We start from the raw sequence: 19,188 nt of genomic DNA, 5'->3' as shown, positions 1-19,188 counted from the left end.
CCGAAATACAGCTTCACTATACTGAACATTTTAACTAAAAAAAAGATTCATGAAACGCCCCTTGCAAACCAGCAAATCTTGTAAAGGGCGGAGGTTGTTCACCGCGTTTGTAGCCCAGAAGCCGGGTGGGCACTCAGTTGGGGTTTGTATCGTCCATGAGAGTCATAGGTTCGCCCATTAAAAGACGTGCCTGTACTCGAGGCACTTATTGCAGCATCTAGGCCACAGTGATCTCGGCTGTACAAACTTGCACCGCCGCCGAAACACTATCAACAGTAGTGGGCTACAAGCACCACAGAGAGGAAGCTCAGTTATAAAGGTAAACGCAGCAGCGGCTGAGTGTCCGTAATCTAACAGGAGCAGCAGTGTGACGCTACCAGGTACTGTAAAGCTATCCTTAGCCGCTGTGGCAAGGCGCACAGAGTATGAATGCAAAGCCTGGGTCTGCTTATACATCATACAAAAGACAGACTGCAAACAGGTTCGAACACAAGTCACCACAAGATCCATGCTTCGAATGCCGCATGGCAATAATTAAGTTCAAGGAGAAACTTGCACGGCATTTGTGCCACGGATATCGCGGTGACTAACGTCTGCCAGACTGTCTTTTGTGCGATAAGGTTTCGACTTTCAACAATCCATGTATTACGAATGACACGTGCATTCTTCACCGACAATGAAACGACGACCACAGACAAGGTCACTGTCGAGGTTCTTCAAATCTTTCCGGCGTATGCAAGCAAGCGAGAAGCTCCAGTGTTTCTCGGACAGAAGTTTTGTATGCTCAAACTCTTGGCTATCATTTTTGGGAAAAAAATACAGCCTTATATTTGGCGTTCTGTCACTGACCTTTTTTTCGGAGGACTCGCTTCTGCTGCGGTTACTGAACATGGCATTACTGCACCACTGACCGCAAGTTCACACAACACTAAAGAAAGAAATGTGCACGGAAAACGATGCGGCAGCGGCCGGCATTGCCGGCGGAGGTGTAAAGCCGAAACTATGACAGTACCTGGCGATGGCGGCAACATATCCTACAAGTCCCGTCAATGGCGTCCATGAAAGCTATGTAGAGCTCTGCACGCACTCTTTCTCCCTCCGGAAATGCAACTAAGCACAGAAAATCGACGCCAACGCCTAGCAATCTCAAATCTGCACGAAACATGTATAGACCCCTTTCGAAATACTGCCTTCTGTTGGTTCCCCCACAATGGCGGACTAAAACCTCAACATTACGACACACTGGAAAAAACACACCTACAGAAAAAAGGTGATGATCGCAGTGACGTTGCACTCTCGACGCCGTTCGATTGGCTCGGCTCGTAGTGATGGCCGCGCTCCTACGTTCGCTTTCTTATGGAATGACTTGCACGTTCCTCGATGCAGTTGCTTCGCCATGGTGCAGTGGTTCCGACCTTCTAATATTCGGCACGTGACTTTCGAAAAAGGTCTATTTCAGTGGTGGATTTTACCTTGTGAAATTTCAAAGAGTAGCCTTAGCAGCAGGGGACACGAGCGATGGAAACGGGCGCCCTGCGGCAGTATCCATAGCAACCGGTGCTGGCGTCGAAACAATGTGGTCGTCTGCTCGCTGTGCTCATCAATAGATGGTGCCACATGCCACAACCCTCTAACCCTCCAACTCTGTTGTCCGTGTTGTTGTCTACCAATGACCGTGGCAAGTTTGCTTGTCTGATTTGTGACAGGAAGCAAGCTAGCCTCAAAATTTCACGAAATAATATTCACCACTAAAATGCACCTTCCATGAAAATTTGTGATCGCTATGTGCAGGTATGCAGGTACCTATTTTAGAGCAAGCCTGAATATTTGGAGACACTCCAGAGTATCTTCTGAACTCACTGAATTGAGAACTCCATGAGCAAACTATAAGCTCCTATTAACTTGTAAAGACCTACACACTGTATACAAACAAGCCCACATTTTCCCACACCCGATGTGGGCACTGCACGTGCGCAAAAACCAGATTCGTGCGAGATGAAGCGTCTGTGCACATACAGTGCGAACAGCAGCGCCACCATAGTGGCGCGACGTTGGAGAGTTGAGCTGGTGTATACATCAAGGTTTTAAGTTTACATACTCTACTGCTCGAGCACCCGGTTGCCTCTGTTCACATACATGTGCATGCACCAGCTCACACCCAAAGTTGTACAGCACTAAGCAGAGTGGTAGTGGGCTCTGGTCAAAGCTTCAAATCTTTCTTATAGTGATAAAAAAGTTCTACATCAGACATTTCATGCAGCAACATTGCAAACCAAAAATATTTCTGCATTTATGCACTCTGTACGTTACTACTCTCCGCAGAAAAGCTCCCCACAGACTGGACGTGACTTGCACCCTACTGCAGTCTTCAAGGATGGTTCACCATGAGCCGGGGTGCGGTGAACCATCATTTTACACACTTCCGACGATACTGCGCACTGCCACGAGCGGTCAACAGCTCTCCATGGCAATAGGGCAGTTCCCCGTCAGCAATTGATTGCAGTGAAAAAATACTAATATTACAATTAAACACATGTAAAACCTTGCAAGAAATTGCACCAATTACGGTTTCAAGGTATTCTTTGTAAAAGCGATAGTTTGCTTTTCAAGGCACTTAATATATTGTCTAGTGGTTGTGAAAAAATTTGCGATTACCTGTGCACAGAACAGAACGAGTGAAAACTGTTGCTGCGGACACCTCTGCTGCATGTTATCTGCTGTTCTCTAATGATCCTATGCTATGTTCCGTTTCAGTTTAGTGCAAGCACAGCAGGAGCTACAAGGGCATGCTCCAGGCTTTCAGCACCCCCACCAAGCATGCACACGGTACAAGCATCGTTCAGGACAACGGGCCTGCGCTCGTAGCTTCGGCTTCGCTTGCAGATCAAATGTACCCAGGTTGTACTGTTGTGAAGCTGATTGCGACACCAAAAAAAGTTTCAAAGGCAGCTGTAGTTTGGGTTTATTATTTTCAACAATGCAACATTAAACAACCACAACATGGATTAGTCATTCATTCACACATAAAAGGTATTGGAACTCTGGAATAAATATGTGCTCAAAAGAAGAAAGACGAACTGCAAAAATTTTAAAAAACGTTTGCAAAGCAATAGCCAGCACACGGTAAAGCGAAGTAAAAATAGACATTATTTTAACCCTTGCTTTAACTTCAAAAGGTAAAAGTTATAGGCCAATTTTTTTTCTTCCTTGATCATGCCACTGACTACATTTTTTTCCCCTCTTGCACAATCGCAGCTAACCAGACATAGACACTCTAGCAGAAGAATTTTGCGAAGTAGATATATATATATATATATATATTACACCGACAAACTACCGAATTGGCCCATTTCTTTTCCTCGAGCGACTAGAAGATTGGAATGTAGTTATCGATCTTGGACCGATGACGCTGAGCAACGCATTCGGCAATCCAGACAATGTTGCGGCACTCTTGTTCCTTCAGCTTCACGTAGGCATAAAAAACGCCGGAATGGAACTGCTGCATGAACGCATTCACATTCAGCATCACCTGCACAGGTAGGAGTAAAATAAGGTTAGAACAGGTCTTGCAATTTCAAACCCAAATGAAATCTGCACAAAGAGCAGAAGCCAAGACATGGTATTGGTGAGCTCATCTTTGAATCAAGCCCAACATAGTACGAACAACAAAGGAAGGTAATCCCACTTTTAGTCTCTCTAAATTGATGGAAGAGCTATATAAATAAACGCAAACTTCAGTTGGAAAGGCTTCACCACACCACAAGGCACTGGTGCAGTGAAGCATCACTTGCATCAAAAACAGGTTTCAATAAAAATTAAGCCGTAACATTTCACTTGGCAGGACTAAAATTCTGATGAATTGTGATACATCTATGAATGATGAAGACCAGAGGTGGTCCATTATCTACAGATTTGGGTACCATGTTAGTTGGGATTTTATGTTTCCTGGGAGCCAGAAAATCAGTGACAAATTATAAAATTTACTTAAAATGGCAGTGTTTGGTTTCCAGGGTGCTTAATATGTTGCATCGCAAACTTTTCTACAAGTTTCAAGCAAATATTTTTCAACAAAATATGGCATGCAGAAACCACTGAACAAAAACCTGACCTTCTACAAAGAATCCAGGAGGAAAAGGAAGAGAGAGAGAACATGTGGTGGTCAGTTCGACGCAGATGACTATGAAAGACAACTACTATGTCAAGTGCACAAACCCCTCGTCTCTCACTATTTTGCACAGCATTATCTATACAATCGGTCAATTGCGGGGCAAGGAATCACTTGTTTGGACTAGAACTTTGTCAGCAGGATCGGGAATCATTCTAAAACATTTTCAACCATTAAAAAAAAAAAAAAAAAATCAGGAATTTACTTTTTTTTATCCTTTCACTTGTGAACTAAGCAGACTGTATAACTCGAGAGCGCGAATCACATTAGCACATGTGCACGCCGTGGAAAGTTTTGAAGATGGTATTTGCAACTATACAAGGCAGACTGCTCTCAGAAACTGTAAATATAATGATATCTCGTATATTCAAAATAAAACATTCTCTTATGTTTTTACCAGACAAAATTGACTTGAGGGTATTTGCTGCCGACTCCAGGCAACGACTTGAAAATGCCCCAAAAGTAAACCAAAGTATGGCTATCACCAGATTTTGATGCCAATTGTAAACAAATAGCCCACTTCGGCTATTAACAGCCCAATCTACTAACCCTGTCGCAAAACAAACAAGGGGAAGCGAAGAAAAAAAAAATCCTGGCCACAATCATGACATACAAAATGGTCCCAAACAGAATTGCACATTGAGATGGATTCAGCCATCTTCCAACATGTCATACAATTTCATCCTGCATGTAACTGCTGTTGGCAGTAAAAAAAAGAAAATAAAACACTGATTGTGATGCCAGAAACCATCTATCGGCCCCAGTAGTGCTCTCGTGATGCACACACTAAACTGGTTGAGCACTCTCCTGCTGCGTGCTCTAATCGCATGCACTCTCATGTTGCTGCACTCTCCCGAACTGAGCAGGAAATGCACCAATCTGGCAAATGGTGCATTTTCTGAACATTTCAGACAGCACAAGCCGTCACAGACGTCATGATCATCACTCGTGGATGCAAATTCAGGATTCTGGCTACTAAGTCTGATCTTTCTCGCCTTAGGGTGCTAGATTTTCGTCTGCAAAACACAGCTGCAAACACAGCTCTATGCAAAATGTTACATTTTTCTTTCTAAAAAGAAATTCTATGAAAGATGAAACAAAATAAAAATCAGCCACACAAGCCTCCAGAGCTACCAGCAAGCTCCCAAAACAAGGTCAGAGAATCAGAAGCTTTGGTGTTTTGACGTTTTCCGAGGCGGCCAACAGACCGCTGGCTTTGGAAGACAGGTCGATACTCTAGCAAAGGGTAATACAATTTTGGAAGAGGAAAACGTTTGAGAAAGCCCCAACATCCTTTGCCACTGGTTAAGACTTTTGACACTAATTACAACAGGCCAAACTTACCTCATGCTCGAAGAACTTGTCCTCTAGTGTCTTCTCATCTGGGTTGTTTCCAGCTCCTCCAAAGAGCACATTGTATTGCTGTGGACAAGCGAGAGAAGAAACATTACCAGAAATGTCCTTGGAAGTAAGACATCTCCACTGGCCCAACTCACAGCGTAGTACTCAGCAATTGTTCGAACTTGGTCGTAGTCGTCAGCTTTGGCGAGTGCGTTGAGCCCATCTGGGTAGAGGTGGCCACACTTTGGGAAAAGCTTGGCTCTGTCTTCTTTTGTTAGCTCCGTTCCAAACGAGTTGATAGTGATGATGAAGGCCCGCCTGTCTGCTTCAAACTGGAACATCCAAGAGATTGGCAGATCAAATAATGAGACCAACCTGCAGAAGCAGTTCTGAAGAGGAGGCACAGCCTTCCAGTGGCCACAGAGACAACAGGACCGACACAAGTGCAGGTTATCATGCCGTTGTATTGAAATCAACTGAAGTGAAATTTGTGTGTGCGTGCACGTGTGTGCGTGCGTGTGTGTGTGCGTGCATGCATGCGGGGAAAGAAAGGGGCTTGCTCCACAACAAAAAACGAAAATTTAGCGACAACTAACAGAAGTACTATAAGCCAACTCTTACATCCTTAGGATCGCCAACAAGCACTCAAAGCTTAATTTTACGATGCCTGTTGCAGCTGGCATTTATCAGACTGTAGACATCACTGCAGTGTTTAATTAAAGCTGGGAACCCACGGAATGACAAAAATGTCTTCACAAAGATATTCATGAAGTCGCCATTGAGTTTAACAATCAAGTTTTAAGATCAATATTTTTCCTCCTGCAGGTCAATGCTATCCCTAATTTTTATCAGCCAGCACACTCATTATTACAAGCATTAAATGAACGCATGTACTCTGAAGTCTCAACTCATAGTTAAGGAGTTTGCGAAAAGGCTACTCCCAAGGCTGAGCACAAAACAATTCACAAACTTTCAATAAAATTCCCAATCAGCTTAATCCGTAAACATCAATGGGAAGCTGGGCATTGAGCCACATGGCTTATCATGTCTTGTCATGAACATAAGATATTTCTGCAGGACATTAAATAACATTTAGCTACATGCAGAATGGTGTCAAGGAGCTTCTACTCAAGAAAAAAACCTCACGGCCAAAATCTCTAGCATGACGTCGGCAGTAGTTCCTCCAATGCTTTCGCAGAACTTGTAGAATGCCTCCAGGTAGGCCTTGTAAAGCGTGTTCCTGATGATTTCTATGTTCATCTCGTCCAAGTCCTGTTCCGAGATGCAGTCCACGAAGAATGGTGCTGTATTTGGAACATCAAAAAGCCCCTACTATTAGCACTTTCTTCGTGCAAAAGAGAGCAAAGTCAGCTAGGGTACTGGGAAACATTTGAAAATCTATGGTGCAGAATCAAAACTGGCAGAACGAACCAAGGGGGGTGTCGACAATGACCGCATTGTACAGCTCAGCCGGTGTGGATGCAATGTGGATGGCTTCCATCTGGTCAAAACTTCCAAGGGGATGGCACTTGGGGATGAGCTCCCCAATGGGACGCTGGTGCAGAGTCCCCGTGATCAGCAGAATGATGTTGTCAATCATGTAGCTGTAGCTGCAAGATCAGAGACGCACATGGTCATTAACAAGCACACTCCATGTGCATCTCAAGCGTTGGTGACGTTAAGCAACAAGTTTCTGCCGGAGCCAACATTCAAATGACAACTCGTTTCCCAGACATAAATACAATAGTGAACCTGCATCCAAGTAAGAATTTTAGTGCTTCAAAACAAAAACTAAGTAGAAATGAAAATAAAAAGCTGCTTTCATTGGAAAAGGGAACTAAGAAGTGTGTTGGCTTAACAACAACCGACACTGAAAGAATAAAAATGCACATTTGAGACGGACGTCCAAACTTTCATCCCGCAACAACATAAATGATTCCAAACACACTTTGCAGTCCGACCCGTCGGTAAAAAAGAGGGAAAGGAATGCGGGAAGCGTAAAGTATATAGAGTGGTTTAAAAACTCAAAGAAAGAAAGAAAGAATGATTTACTGTAGAAACTATGTTGTCAGATGGGGGAGGAGAATGAGCATGCAACTTAGCCAGTTTTGGCATCAAGAATTCAATTTCAGTTTTAGAAAGAAGTAGTGAAGGCGTGAAACATTGTTTTGGACTGTGTTCATGGTGAATGATTCAATGATCCCTGTACCATATCTGCTCTGGTGTGACCCCCCCAATTCTAGTTAGATCGAAAGATAGTGCACAGTCATGACACGTGCGTGCATCAACAACGACAGGGTGATTGATTCCGCAGATCCCGCGACACTTGTAAGTGGTGCTCTTGAAGCAGGTGGTTGACTCACCTCCCCCGTCTGCCCGATATATTGTCCCCCACAATCCGAAGTAATGGGATGCACCTTCTCCTCAGACAAAATGAACTTGTTAACATGCTTAACGGCACAACCCTGCGGCTTCTCGTCATTGTTGACCCGCTGGCACAACTGTTTCACACGCATTCTGCAGGAAAACACAATGTGGATGTTGAACCGGGAGACAATGTCTCTCAGGCATTACTTAGAAGTGTCATGGGCTTCTGCGGAGTCGTATCACCCTATCGTCGTTCATGCCCACACATGTCATGGCTGCGCACCATCTTTCAATCAAACTAGAATGGCGGGAAAGCACTAGAGCAGATACGGTACAGGAATCATTGAATCATTCACCGTGAACACAGTCCAAAATAATGTTTCTGCACCTTCACTACCTCTTTCTAAACAAATTGAATTCTTGAAGCCAGAACTGGCTTAGTTGCATGTTCAATCTCCACCCCCATTTGACAACATAGTTTTTACGGTAAATAATCCTTTCTTTTAGTTTTTAAACCCCTATATTTACTTTACTTTCCCTCTTTCCATGTCCCTTTCTCCATCTTTTTTTACCGGCGGGTAGGACTGCAAAGAACGCGCTTGGAATCATTTATGTTGTTGCGAGATGAAAGATTGGTCGTCCGTCCGAAATATGTGTTTTATTCTTTCAGCGTCAGTTTTTATTGGAAAAACCCCAAACTTAAATGACTACAGGTACCATCTTCGTCATACCGGGCATTTCAGCAAAGACTTTCAAGAATCACTAAAAACAGGGTAGTTGAGAAAAAAAAATTAACTCTTTCCGGGGACAAACTGCCAGCCACGGCAGGTGTCGGAAATTTCAAAAGCATACTAATTAGCAATAATTAATTACCTTACGTTTACTAATTAACTTTACAATTAGTGAAAATAAACACTGCAGCTTTGATTACCTCAAACACAGAACTAACTGTTTAGTTGTGTGAAGAAGTACCAAACAAGGCAACAAGATGCTGGTTGATGGAGGACAGTATGAACTGCAGTGAATAGTTGTTTTAGGCACAAACTCAAAAGTAAAGCAAATAGTATATTCCATTTACGTTGCCAAAATTGATGTTTCATTCAAGTTCTAAAGGTTCTGATAAAACTAATTCTTAATCCAAATAAATAACATAGCTTTTGTCATTTGATTACGAACATCAAAAACATTTCATATGTAGAATCTCGTAACAAAAATCGGCATGCGAGCGATAAATATGCCTTCTTAAAAACAATTCTGCCGAACTTGTGAATTCTCAAGCTGCCATCCAATACTCCAGCTAATTTAGTTTTAATTTACCCTACTGATTGTGCCGCCAAACAGACAGAACCTATATAAAAGTATTAACTAAATAAGAGTGTTAACATAAAAAAAGATATATATATAGAGCAGATTATACAATTTTTTTTTGTAATACCCAAGTATACTTGCTAAATCTCGAATTCAAAAGAGATAGTTTCGAAATATTCCAAACTATTATACATTACTGGGCACAATTCAATTCAGAAATTGTCACCTCCCACTCTAAAGAAGTGCTTTCCTCCTACCATGCGGGTGTGCTGCGGCAAAACAAGATATACGCAAAATCGCGACACCAATTACGCGGTTGGGACTTCACTGCAGCACATAACACAGCCACCAAAACAGATCATCAACAAAAAAATATTAAGAAACTTGCAAGTACTGTCAATGTTTGACATAAAGATGAAATCAAATAACATGTTATTTAAAGGGCACTTACACCCCCAAAATATTGTTTTTATTTTTTGCCAGTCGATTCATTATAGAGTCAGAAGACTACCCAATGAATTTTTAACTACAGCGTCACATATATTTTTAATAAAGTCAAAATACACAACTGTTTCGAACCAAAACCGAAACTGGACTGGAGAGGAAAAAGAAATACAGAGTTAGTAGAAAGTTATTAAAAGCCACAGCTGTGCAACTTTTTTTTTTTTTTTTTTTTTCAATCAACGTATTTGCAGTTTCTTAGAAGCCACGAAAATGGGTGTGATGGGTACAATATTTTTTGTCTATTTTTATTTTGTATTGAGTATGTGCCTTCGATGACCCACAACTTTGATTATCTTTGGTGGTTGTGTCTAAACCATAAAAAAACAGCACGTGACCACGGAGAACAGAGTGAGTGCGACTCAAAACGGCCAGCTCTCGATCGGCGGTTTTTGGGTGGAAAGAAAACGAATTTCGAGCCGCAAACTGCGTTCTTGGTAGTTGGGCTCTCATATGTAATGTAAAAATGAGAACCTTGGCGAGCATAAATACCCTTTCAGTGTCCCTTTAAGACAATAATCTAAAGTTCAAAAAAATTTGCACAAGCCTATCGTAATGATCTGGCCGTGTAGCGAGTCTGAGGTGTTATATTTTCAGTATAAATAAAGTGAAATTAAGTTTTGGCACAATGTTGACACAAATTCCTCACAATTTGGCAAAATGTAGCAGGATGCAGCAGGATAAGCACTTCGGCACAGTTTGGTGCAGATGGCGCAGCAATCATATCACTTAGGTTTTGTAGAGAAATAATTGCCTCTTCAGAGGTTTCATACTCCAGTTGGGTGTCAAAACCACATAAAACGCTTTAATTGCTTTAGAAAAGAGAACACAAGTTTAACCAACAAAATGTATGATCATCATGCTCAATGCAGGCTTCATAGGACGTGCATTATGTGGCACAGTTAACACAAACACTCGACCAATGGGGTTTCCATATGACAATTCGCTTTTGCAGATCACACTTTTGTGAGGAAGCTTTATCAATGAATTTTGTCTAGGCACTAGGCACCTTCTGTACATTTTATTAATTTGATTTTGCATACTCTGGAGAAAAGCACAAGCTAGAGCGTTTATGAAATCTTTTTTAATACACCTCAGTCTATATTAACTACTCTACACGAGCGTGAGACATTTGAAGTCTGCATAGTCTACACAGAACTTTTCACATGAAGATTCCCCTTACTACCTACAATATCAAAATTTTGCATGGTCATAAGACCACATGTATGTTTGCCGCAAACAGCTTCATAAACATACTCTATACCATTCCAATAAACCATCGTGGTAATTGTGGCCAGAGTAAACTGACAGATTAACAAAAAAGCATTTGCACGACACGCCGAAAACAGGCACTACGCATGGCCGTATAATTAAAATACCTACTGGTGTCTCTTTAATTTATCAAACTGCAGTGCAACTCAATGGCAGTGCTCACGTGATGTAATCCAGGAATGTTGCCAAGGGTTCAACGGCATGGTTTCGCATGTGGCGAAACTCCACCACCAGCTTCTCGCGAAGCTTGTCGTCAATGACGGAAACTGTCAAAGGGCTGGCTTCGTTGGCCAAGAAGCTCCCGTAGTCCGTGCTCTGCAGGTGCAGCTTTAGGTCTGCAACGCAAGATACGCGAAAAGTGGCTCTTAAAAATCTGTACAAACTTACCTGCAATTATGTTATAGACATGCAAACTATTACATGCAGGAAATGAGACAATTCTGGAAGGGATTATAAGTTTCCTGGAGAGGAACTACCCCCTGTCTAATGGGACCGCATTCATAAAGTTATTTCCACAATAAAACTCTGGGGAAGTTAATCCGTGGCTTGAGTTTGAGCTTGACACCATTTAAATGTGTCTGTGGCACACTGTGGTCTGTGGTACGCTAACCGCGCGAAGTAGCTGTTCTAGGGGGCACTTAATAATAATAATAATAATTTTATTTGCACTTCCAAGGGCGCAGGTGGTGGTGTGCTGGGCTGAACAGATAGGTGAGAACCCTTACGCGGAGCGCCTGTCAGCCCACCACCACCTGCGGGAAAAAAAAAACGAAAAAAAAAAAAAACAACAAAAAAACAATAACTTAAAAGTATGAATAATAAATAAATCTGACCACTGCAGAAAGGAAGGGAGGGGGGGGGGGGGTGGAGAAGAGAGAGAGGTAGTATTGATCATGAGGATGCCAATGTTGCCCCATACACCTTCGACAGTTCCTTTGAATCAGTTCTGTTGGTCGGCAAAGGGTTCCGCACATTAGGGGGGAGTCTCAAAAACTCTCTGATGGCTGCTGGGAGCGTCGAAGAAGTGTGGCGCATCGTTCTCCCCCGCAGCTCATCGGGTTGTCCGGTCCTCCTCCCAACTCGCACAACTGTGGTGAGGTACGAGCCGGTCAAAGAACCGTCCAGGACCCGACAAGCCAGGCTCACGCGGGACACTTGCCGCCGGTGTCGAAGGGGACGCCACCCAAGCGTCTTCAGCCGGTCGCTGTACATTGTGTCCGGCCCGAAGGCACTGCCGCCCACCCTATAGCAGATAGTGCGAGATGCCTTTCGCTGTATGCTCTCGATGCGGTCGACCAGGTGCTGCTGAGGTGGGGACCACACGGAACAACAGTACTCGAGAGTTGGGAGCACCATTGCCGTGTACAGAGTGCGTAGCGCACCTGATCGAGGCATCAATTAGTTTTTGAAGAATTAAACATTCTATAAAGCTAAAACAAACCCTCCTGGTGCAGTTAATTACAGATTTTATAAAACAGCGCCCACCACACCATTTAAAAAAAAAAAAATGGATCGCCAATATGTCAACAGTAACCTGCATCTCCCTCGAAGTAAACGGCGCGATTAGCGCGTAGACTCCTCAAACGATCAACAGGGTCGTTACATTTCGCCGCCAAAGAAATCGAAAGCAGTTGTAGCCAGCCACAGATTTCTTTTCGGTCGTTGAAAAAGAAGGGAGCTAAGCAAATGGGCGGCACAGGCGCGAAGCGAGGAGAACCTCATCGGAGAGCCCGTCCCCGATGGTTCGCTCACCCTCCAGTGTCTCGCATTGGACCAGGTTCAGGTAGTCGCTTTGCTTGAGAATTCCGCCCTTGAAACCCCGAACCAGACCTTCGAGGTAACCATTGCTCATGTTGAAAAGAAGCTGAGACATTTTAGGGCCGTATTGATCATATGACTCCGGCAGTTACCGCAGTTGAAGGCGGGTGATCTGGGAGTCTGGGATACGGAAACTGCGTGCTGGCCCCTGGCGTTCGAAAAAATGATTCTTTAAAAATGAAACAGAAACAAAAGAAAAATTGTAACCTGGCATAACATTTTCATTTACACTAGCGCTATTTCACCACAAGGAAATGACCTAATGGAAAAGGAGACCATGAATATGGCACATACAAATCAAACAAACGTTTAAAACATTTTAAAGCTTCAATAACTAATGACATTTGATATTTCAAATAAAATAAGAATAACATGTTTTCTTAATAAAAAATTTTGAGTTTAAACTATACATATACATTTTTATTGCACAAAAAAATTGATTAGGTTGTCGAAACGTCAAAGCCGTCGAAATTAGTCGAAACCAGCGGCAGCGTTCGAGCAGTGTTAGCGCTATTAGCAACTATGGTAAACAAGTTAAAGCGGTTCGTCGTTCAGCGTTGGTTCTTGCGGTTCTTTTCGTTCTTGAAATAATTTAGCTGCTGTCCTAAAGAGTGTTCATCGCAACAATAACATCTGTCACAAAATGTCAAGGGACACCGCTAAGACAAAGCTGTCCAGGCATCTTCTCGACATGAAGGTAAACTGGTGACCAACATAGACTGCGTGGAGTATGCGAGAAAACTAAGACGTTCTCATTTCCTTGATGCAGTTCATGAAAAAGAGCAAGGAAAAAGCGGAAAAAGATGCAGAGGACGAGGAGCATCAGTCGTTGTTCAACAGCGATATTATGAACACCATCAAAAAAGAAGGGTAAAGAATTGAGGCACCCCTTCAGCTCCCGGCTTGATCTTGCGATCACTGTTGCGTCTGTTACTTTTATTATACGCGGCCTTGTTCTTCAGTGTCGATCTTGTGCCTGAAATCGCTTTGAATGTAAAATATGTATACCAAAACAAATGTAAAAGATGTATACTAAAGAAGTCACTCACGGAGAATGGTTGGAATCCTGTTTATGTTCAACTCAACTGGTGTAGTCACGGGACGACAACTCCCTGCACGAAAGAAGCGTCATTGTAGATTAGTGCGTTTTTCTTGGCCGGTATGGTTTGCTCGTTTCTCGAGTCGTTATGCACAAGGTGTAGTGGAGGCCTCACGCGTGATCGCTTCTGTAAATGTCATAAAACTGGTGGGGTCTAGCTGGCCTTCATATTTAAAAGGTTAAAAGCGCGAACTGAAACACGTGCGGCATTGACAGCGCCTGTCCTTGTCGTACGTGTTCCTTGTTTCGTCCGTGTTTCAGTTTGCGCTTTTAACCTTCTAAATGATAAAGTTTGCTACATTAGCCAAGTCGGTATCGGGGATAAAAGAAAGAAGCAAGAAGAAAAAAAAAATCCCTTGTTGGTAGCAGTTTGGAAGTGTGCTGATAATTAGCCACGTACAGTGACAATGTTTCTTTTTCCAGCAACTAGTGGCATAAATCGGCGAAATTAATTTCTGTTCCTAGGAGCATGTACATTTGCGAAGAAAGCTTTGTGCCTCTCATGGGTCTGCTCCCTGGAAGGATGTCCTTCAAAGGTCGCAACCCCGATATTGAGGTGAGCATGCCTGTTGTGGAAGGGGCGAGGCTATTGTTTAGCCTGGCTCATTGTTTTGCAGCGACTCATGCGCGACAATGAACTCAAGGACCCGCAGTACTCAAAGATGCCTGGCATCTCTGATGAAGAGATGGCTGAAAGGTATGCAGTTGTTGCATGCACCTACTTTCCCAACTTTGTTTTTTGTGTGGTCAATTTTAGAAACATAGTGTCTAGAGTACCGTCAAACCGCACTCTTGCAGAGTGTTCAAATGCCGTCCGAAAGTCCCGTATAAAATGAGTTCTCAAAACGAGTTTTTCGAAGCCGAGTGTAGCTTAGTGGTAAGTTGTCTGTCTCTTAAGCAAGCGATCCCAGGTTCGATCCCCAGTGCAGGCTTACTTTTTTGTTTTTATTTTGTCGATGCATTTGCCGATATTTACATTTATTTTTTTTACGATTAACATAAGAAAAAAACGCATGTTGTCACCGAAATTTCGTTGAAAGAAATGGTATAGGACTTTGTTTCCGGAGGTGCATAGGGTTCAGCAGGGCTTGGTTTGCCGGCTGGACGCCGCGAAGCGGCGTGTACGACGGAACCAAATGGGTCAATAGTTTTGTAATTAGCACCCGCATGCTGTCGAGCTCCCCAGTGATACACGCGCCGTCCGACTCTTTCGGACGGCACTTGTAGGCGCCATTGGAGTGCCGTCGGATGGCACTGTAGACACAGCCTTTTAGAAATGGGATTAAAGCTCTCCAAGCTTCGCCACTTCCCAAATGTGGTTGGAAATCAAGAAGCCAATGTAGCTCAGGATAAATTGGCTTCTTTCCAGAGCCGACTGGCAGTAGTGCCATTTCATTATCTTGGCATGGATTGTCTAATATAATGTTCAACGGTTTTGCATCCTCCTCAGCAGTATCTGTATTCCACTATTCAAAGCTTTTGTATACTTTTTGTTTTCATGAAAATGTTAGCTATCAATACTAAGGAACAACTATTTTGATGAAGAAAGAAAGGCAAGTGCATCAGCATCTCACAACCTCAAAACAACCTCTTTTTTTCTTTTTCAAATCTTATTCTTTACGATTTGTATGTTCAGCAGTGACTGATTGTGGCCGAATCATTGCACTTGTATATGTTTCTCTTTGTATGCCAAGCTTGCCTTTTGTTCCTGGTCTGGGGATTGAGGCAGTATCAAGTTTATTGCACTGGAAGCAGGGTTGTAAAAGTTACTTCAAAAATGTACCTAAGATACAGTTACAGTTACTCATACGAAAATGTACCTAGGTGCGTATCTAGCTACTCGCTTAAAAATGTACCTAGGTACAGGTACAGTTACTTCAAAGATACTTTTTATTTTCACGTCAAGTATTTTTCTCAAATTTGTCACATTATTATTGGAAGTAAATCCTTTGTATGCTGGGATGTACACAAAAACAAGTTTGATAAACGTGCTTTATTGATGTCAATGTTTTAAGGAAGGAAGATAATATTTTAACGCGAGCGCGTTTAGGAGCTCGTGTCACAGAAAATCCGTCGGATGTCGGTGGCGTCGGTGGCGTGACGGGAAATTCCTGAATGGTCAACAGGGTTGTGACGTCACAGCCACTTGACTTCGCGTGGGAATTTCAAACAACCCACAACGCTCATGTGAAACGTGACGTCACGCGTGAAATGAAGGTGGTTAAAGACACACTAATTAATGGTCGCCGCATGTTCCAAATGATCCCACTTCATAAACTAATTCATTTGCCTTAAAGAAAAATTTTAAGAATTTACGCAGGATCGCACCCACGACCCTTCGGTTGCGAGCCAGACATGCTACCGACTAGGCAACGGAGGGCTTGGGAATGGCACTGCGATCCTGCCGTCATTGGAGTGCCTCGATGTCTGTCTGTGTCAGGGTAAAGGCATTATGGCATCGAGTGTTGTCTGCGCGTGCCGAGCAAACACATAAATAAACCTTGCGGGGTAAATTGGCACCAAAGCACTGGCAAAAGCTCCTCAATCGCACCGGGAGTGTTGTATCATAAGAACTAGGTCGTTGTGCGACTCAAGAGCATGAGAAGCGATTGAGAAGGCCATGCGAACGGGGCCCGATAACTCTATCGCGTTCAACTCTTAAAGGCGAAGATTAATCGTCCTCCCAGTTTTTTTTTCTTCACAAACATTTTCAGTTTTGTAAAGTGCAAAATTTGAGTTTGATTTATTGCATGGAAAAACTACGTGATGTTAACTTGCTTTACGACTGTAATTATAATTTATTCTCAGTTACATGCTATATTGTATTTCTATGATTTTGACGAAGTGAATAGAAAAGTACCTGTAAAAAGTAACTTCACTTAGTTACAAGTTACTGGAAAATGTACCTAAGATACAGATACAGATACTGAGAAATGAAAGTACCTAGGTTTGTACCTCAGGTACAACAAAAGTACCTAGATACCGATTTACAGTTACTTGTACCTAGGTACTTTACAACCCTGACTGGAAGCTTATTGGACTTTTTTGTGCATTGCGACATGACATACGACACTCGTAGCCCTCGCTTAACAGCAAAGAGAAATTTCGTTGATCAGGGCTGTGTAGTCATGGTGTCAAACTTAATTCAACCTCTTTATGCTCCTTGTGATGTCAGGTTTTGCTAACAGGTGATCGGTAGATTAAATTTGATTCTATGCGCTAGGTACTCCACACTGGTTAAAACCATGGCCAAGAAGTTCACCAAGAAAAAGCATCGTCCCAGCCCGGATCCTTCGGAAGAGCGGAAGCGGAAGATTCCAAAGGCTACCAAGTTCCAGAAGCCATCCGACGACACATGACATGTTTCTTCCAAGTTGCAAGAAGCTGAACCTACTGTGCACGCGAGTGATCGTCTATCATCTCATCAATTAAATCTCTAAAGGGGTCTGATCTAGAAAAATTTAATGGCACCCAGATTTTTTGGGTGCGCAGTCGCTCCACATTTCCACATTCTGCTGTTAATACAACAAATACTCGGTGAAGTATCACACTTTGACCCGCGTTAAATGATCTGCACGAAGGCGTCGCGAGCCTTCTGCAATAACCAGGGAGTGCCGCCACTCTTTGCATGCTAGCACCATCTCTCACCATTGTTTTCAACTGTTGGGGCAGTTCAGGTAGCTTGTAGGCCTCCAAAGGATATGCAAGGTATTTCTTTTTAGAACTTGTGATGCCAAACATGACTCAAAAGTTCCAGACATCTGACAAGTGTGTCTGAAAATCATTGAAATTATGGCGAGTTTTAGGTGCCCAGTTTTGGAACTCTGATCAATTTGCGGTGCGGCGGCTATCGCAACTCCATCTTCGTTTTGATAGCAAGTGTGGTTTCACTTGCAAAGAGAAAAGTTGAGAAGGCTTGAAATAGGAGTCAAAAGAACCTTGACAGTAAACTTTGGGAGTGTTGTGTAATTGCTGCTGGGGATGCTCGCACTAAAAGTAAACGAATTAAAAATCTTGCCAATTGAAGGCTGCTTCTTTAATCTCGATTTATATAGAATTAAATAATTCAATATCAGTTTGCACCTGTGGGTGTCTAGATAAATGTGAGTTACCTTCATTTCCGGAGAGAGCGCGAATGCACGTGCACGGCTTGAATTCAGCGCTCAAGGTGTGCGAATGCATACACTCCCGTAACTTTAACAGAGTTCAATGCCACAGAAAGTTGTCCCCCAGTATAGACCATTCCACTGTTTACAAAAAAAAAAACAGTCCAGCGTACGATAACACAAGTCAGGCGGCATGCGCTTGCCACTTTGACAAGCGAAGGAAGCGCACACAAAGCGCACCGGCCTGTAGAATGGCAGCTGCCACGACTCCTTTTCTGGAATCTTTCGGATTATATCTTTCTGTAACTTGATTTTGCATTTTTCACTATTTTATGACGTAACATGAACACCACTGCGTCCTCTAAACAAAATTTCGAAGGATTATTTCGGTTCTTTCTCGTCCACCTGGGGCTATGTTTGGCATCACAGCAGCGTTGTTTGCCAGCATTGCTGCATTATTCCTTTGCCAAATCAGTGTAGACGACACAGTAGCATTCATGTTACGTAAAGGAACATAGAAGATTGTCCAAAATGCAGAAGAGAACAGCAAAATGAAAATACATATGACCCAGAGGAGGATTCAAACCCAGAACTTTCTCGGCCAAAACAAAACGTAAGATGGCGAATCTACCCACTTGTCCATAAGTTGCTGGCGTTGAATTTACAGTCGTATACAGCAGGTTCGCTGAAGTAATCCTCAGCTAGCTAGGTTTTTCATAGTTCAGCACAACCTTCCCCCTACTTAACATGACACTACTAAAACACTCGAATGTAGTTCATATCGCTCGTATTCCAAGCCTCTTCAACCTTCCTTTGCAAGAACTGCCCTAATGGTTGCAAAAACTATCACACCATGGCACCACCCATCTTACAAAACTTTAGTGCTGGAGGCCCATTGAATTTTGTTTAATTTAACTGGATATGACCATAAACCAAATAGATTTAATCATGCGAATGTCAGTAATCTTTTGATAACTTAGAAATTGAGCCTGCCAGTCTCCTTAAGGCCATTTTTTTATTTTTAGAAAATATGTGAACAGCTGGGATTTTTGCACAGAATAGTGCATAAAATAGTGATGGTCTTGAAGGCAGAATAACAAAAAAAAAGAAGTTCAAATAAGAGCAACAAAGCAGTTTCAACGAACAAGACATTGAGCACTTTCTAGATACACTGTCCTCAACGTACTAGAAGCTGTGTGCGAGCTCCCAGC

General features: G+C 42.8%; 2 protein-coding genes across 2 annotated transcripts; one reads left to right on the top strand and one right to left on the bottom strand.

Moving 5' to 3' along the window:
* Positions 1 to 2,944: 2,944 nt before the first annotated feature.
* Positions 2,945 to 13,271, bottom strand: LOC8026381 (V-type proton ATPase subunit d 1). The gene is made up of 7 exons (XM_029980108.4): positions 12,707 to 13,271; positions 11,118 to 11,289; positions 6,938 to 7,116; positions 6,653 to 6,810; positions 5,662 to 5,838; positions 5,510 to 5,587; positions 2,945 to 3,529 (listed from the first exon to the last, which is right to left on the bottom strand). Exons 1-7 carry the CDS (start codon positions 12,825 to 12,827, stop codon positions 3,368 to 3,370), a joined length of 1,047 nt encoding a protein of 348 aa, XP_029835968.1. The 5' UTR covers positions 12,828 to 13,271; the 3' UTR covers positions 2,945 to 3,367.
* Positions 13,265 to 17,321, top strand: LOC115320025 (M-phase phosphoprotein 6). The gene is made up of 5 exons (XM_029980110.4): positions 13,265 to 13,469; positions 13,542 to 13,642; positions 14,337 to 14,427; positions 14,489 to 14,568; positions 17,095 to 17,321. Exons 1-5 carry the CDS (start codon positions 13,416 to 13,418, stop codon positions 17,228 to 17,230), a joined length of 462 nt encoding a protein of 153 aa, XP_029835970.1. The 5' UTR covers positions 13,265 to 13,415; the 3' UTR covers positions 17,231 to 17,321.
* The last annotated feature ends 1,867 nt before the right edge of the window (positions 17,322 to 19,188 follow it).

Source organism: Ixodes scapularis, unplaced genomic scaffold (assembly GCF_016920785.2).
Source record: "Ixodes scapularis isolate PalLabHiFi unplaced genomic scaffold, ASM1692078v2 PGA_scaffold9__187_contigs__length_104089568, whole genome shotgun sequence".
Lineage (NCBI taxonomy): Eukaryota > Metazoa > Arthropoda > Arachnida > Ixodida > Ixodidae > Ixodes > Ixodes scapularis.
The sequence above is the reverse complement of the archived record's forward strand: the minus strand, read 5'-3'. Positions and strand labels throughout refer to the sequence as shown.

What these genes read in the sequence shown, in the direction of transcription:
- LOC8026381 (XM_029980108.4), bottom strand. Translation starts at nt 12,827, where the DNA reads ATGTCTCAGCTTCTTTTCAACATGAGCAATGGTTACCTCGAAGGTCTG. An exon ending in ACATTCCTGGATTACATCAC is followed by an intron (nt 7,117 to 11,117) that starts GTGAGCACTGCC and finishes CTGATCTTGCAG; the next exon opens with CTACAGCTACATGATTGACA. An exon ending in ACAAGTTCTTCGAGCATGAG is followed by an intron (nt 3,530 to 5,509) that starts GTAAGTTTGGCC and finishes CTACCTGTGCAG; the next exon opens with GTGATGCTGAATGTGAATGC.
- LOC115320025 (XM_029980110.4), top strand. Translation starts at nt 13,416, where the DNA reads ATGTCAAGGGACACCGCTAAGACAAAGCTGTCCAGGCATCTTCTCGAC. An exon ending in GTCGCAACCCCGATATTGAG is followed by an intron (nt 14,428 to 14,488) that starts GTGAGCATGCCT and finishes ATTGTTTTGCAG; the next exon opens with CGACTCATGCGCGACAATGA. An exon ending in GATGAAGAGATGGCTGAAAG is followed by an intron (nt 14,569 to 17,094) that starts GTATGCAGTTGT and finishes TCTATGCGCTAG; the next exon opens with GTACTCCACACTGGTTAAAA.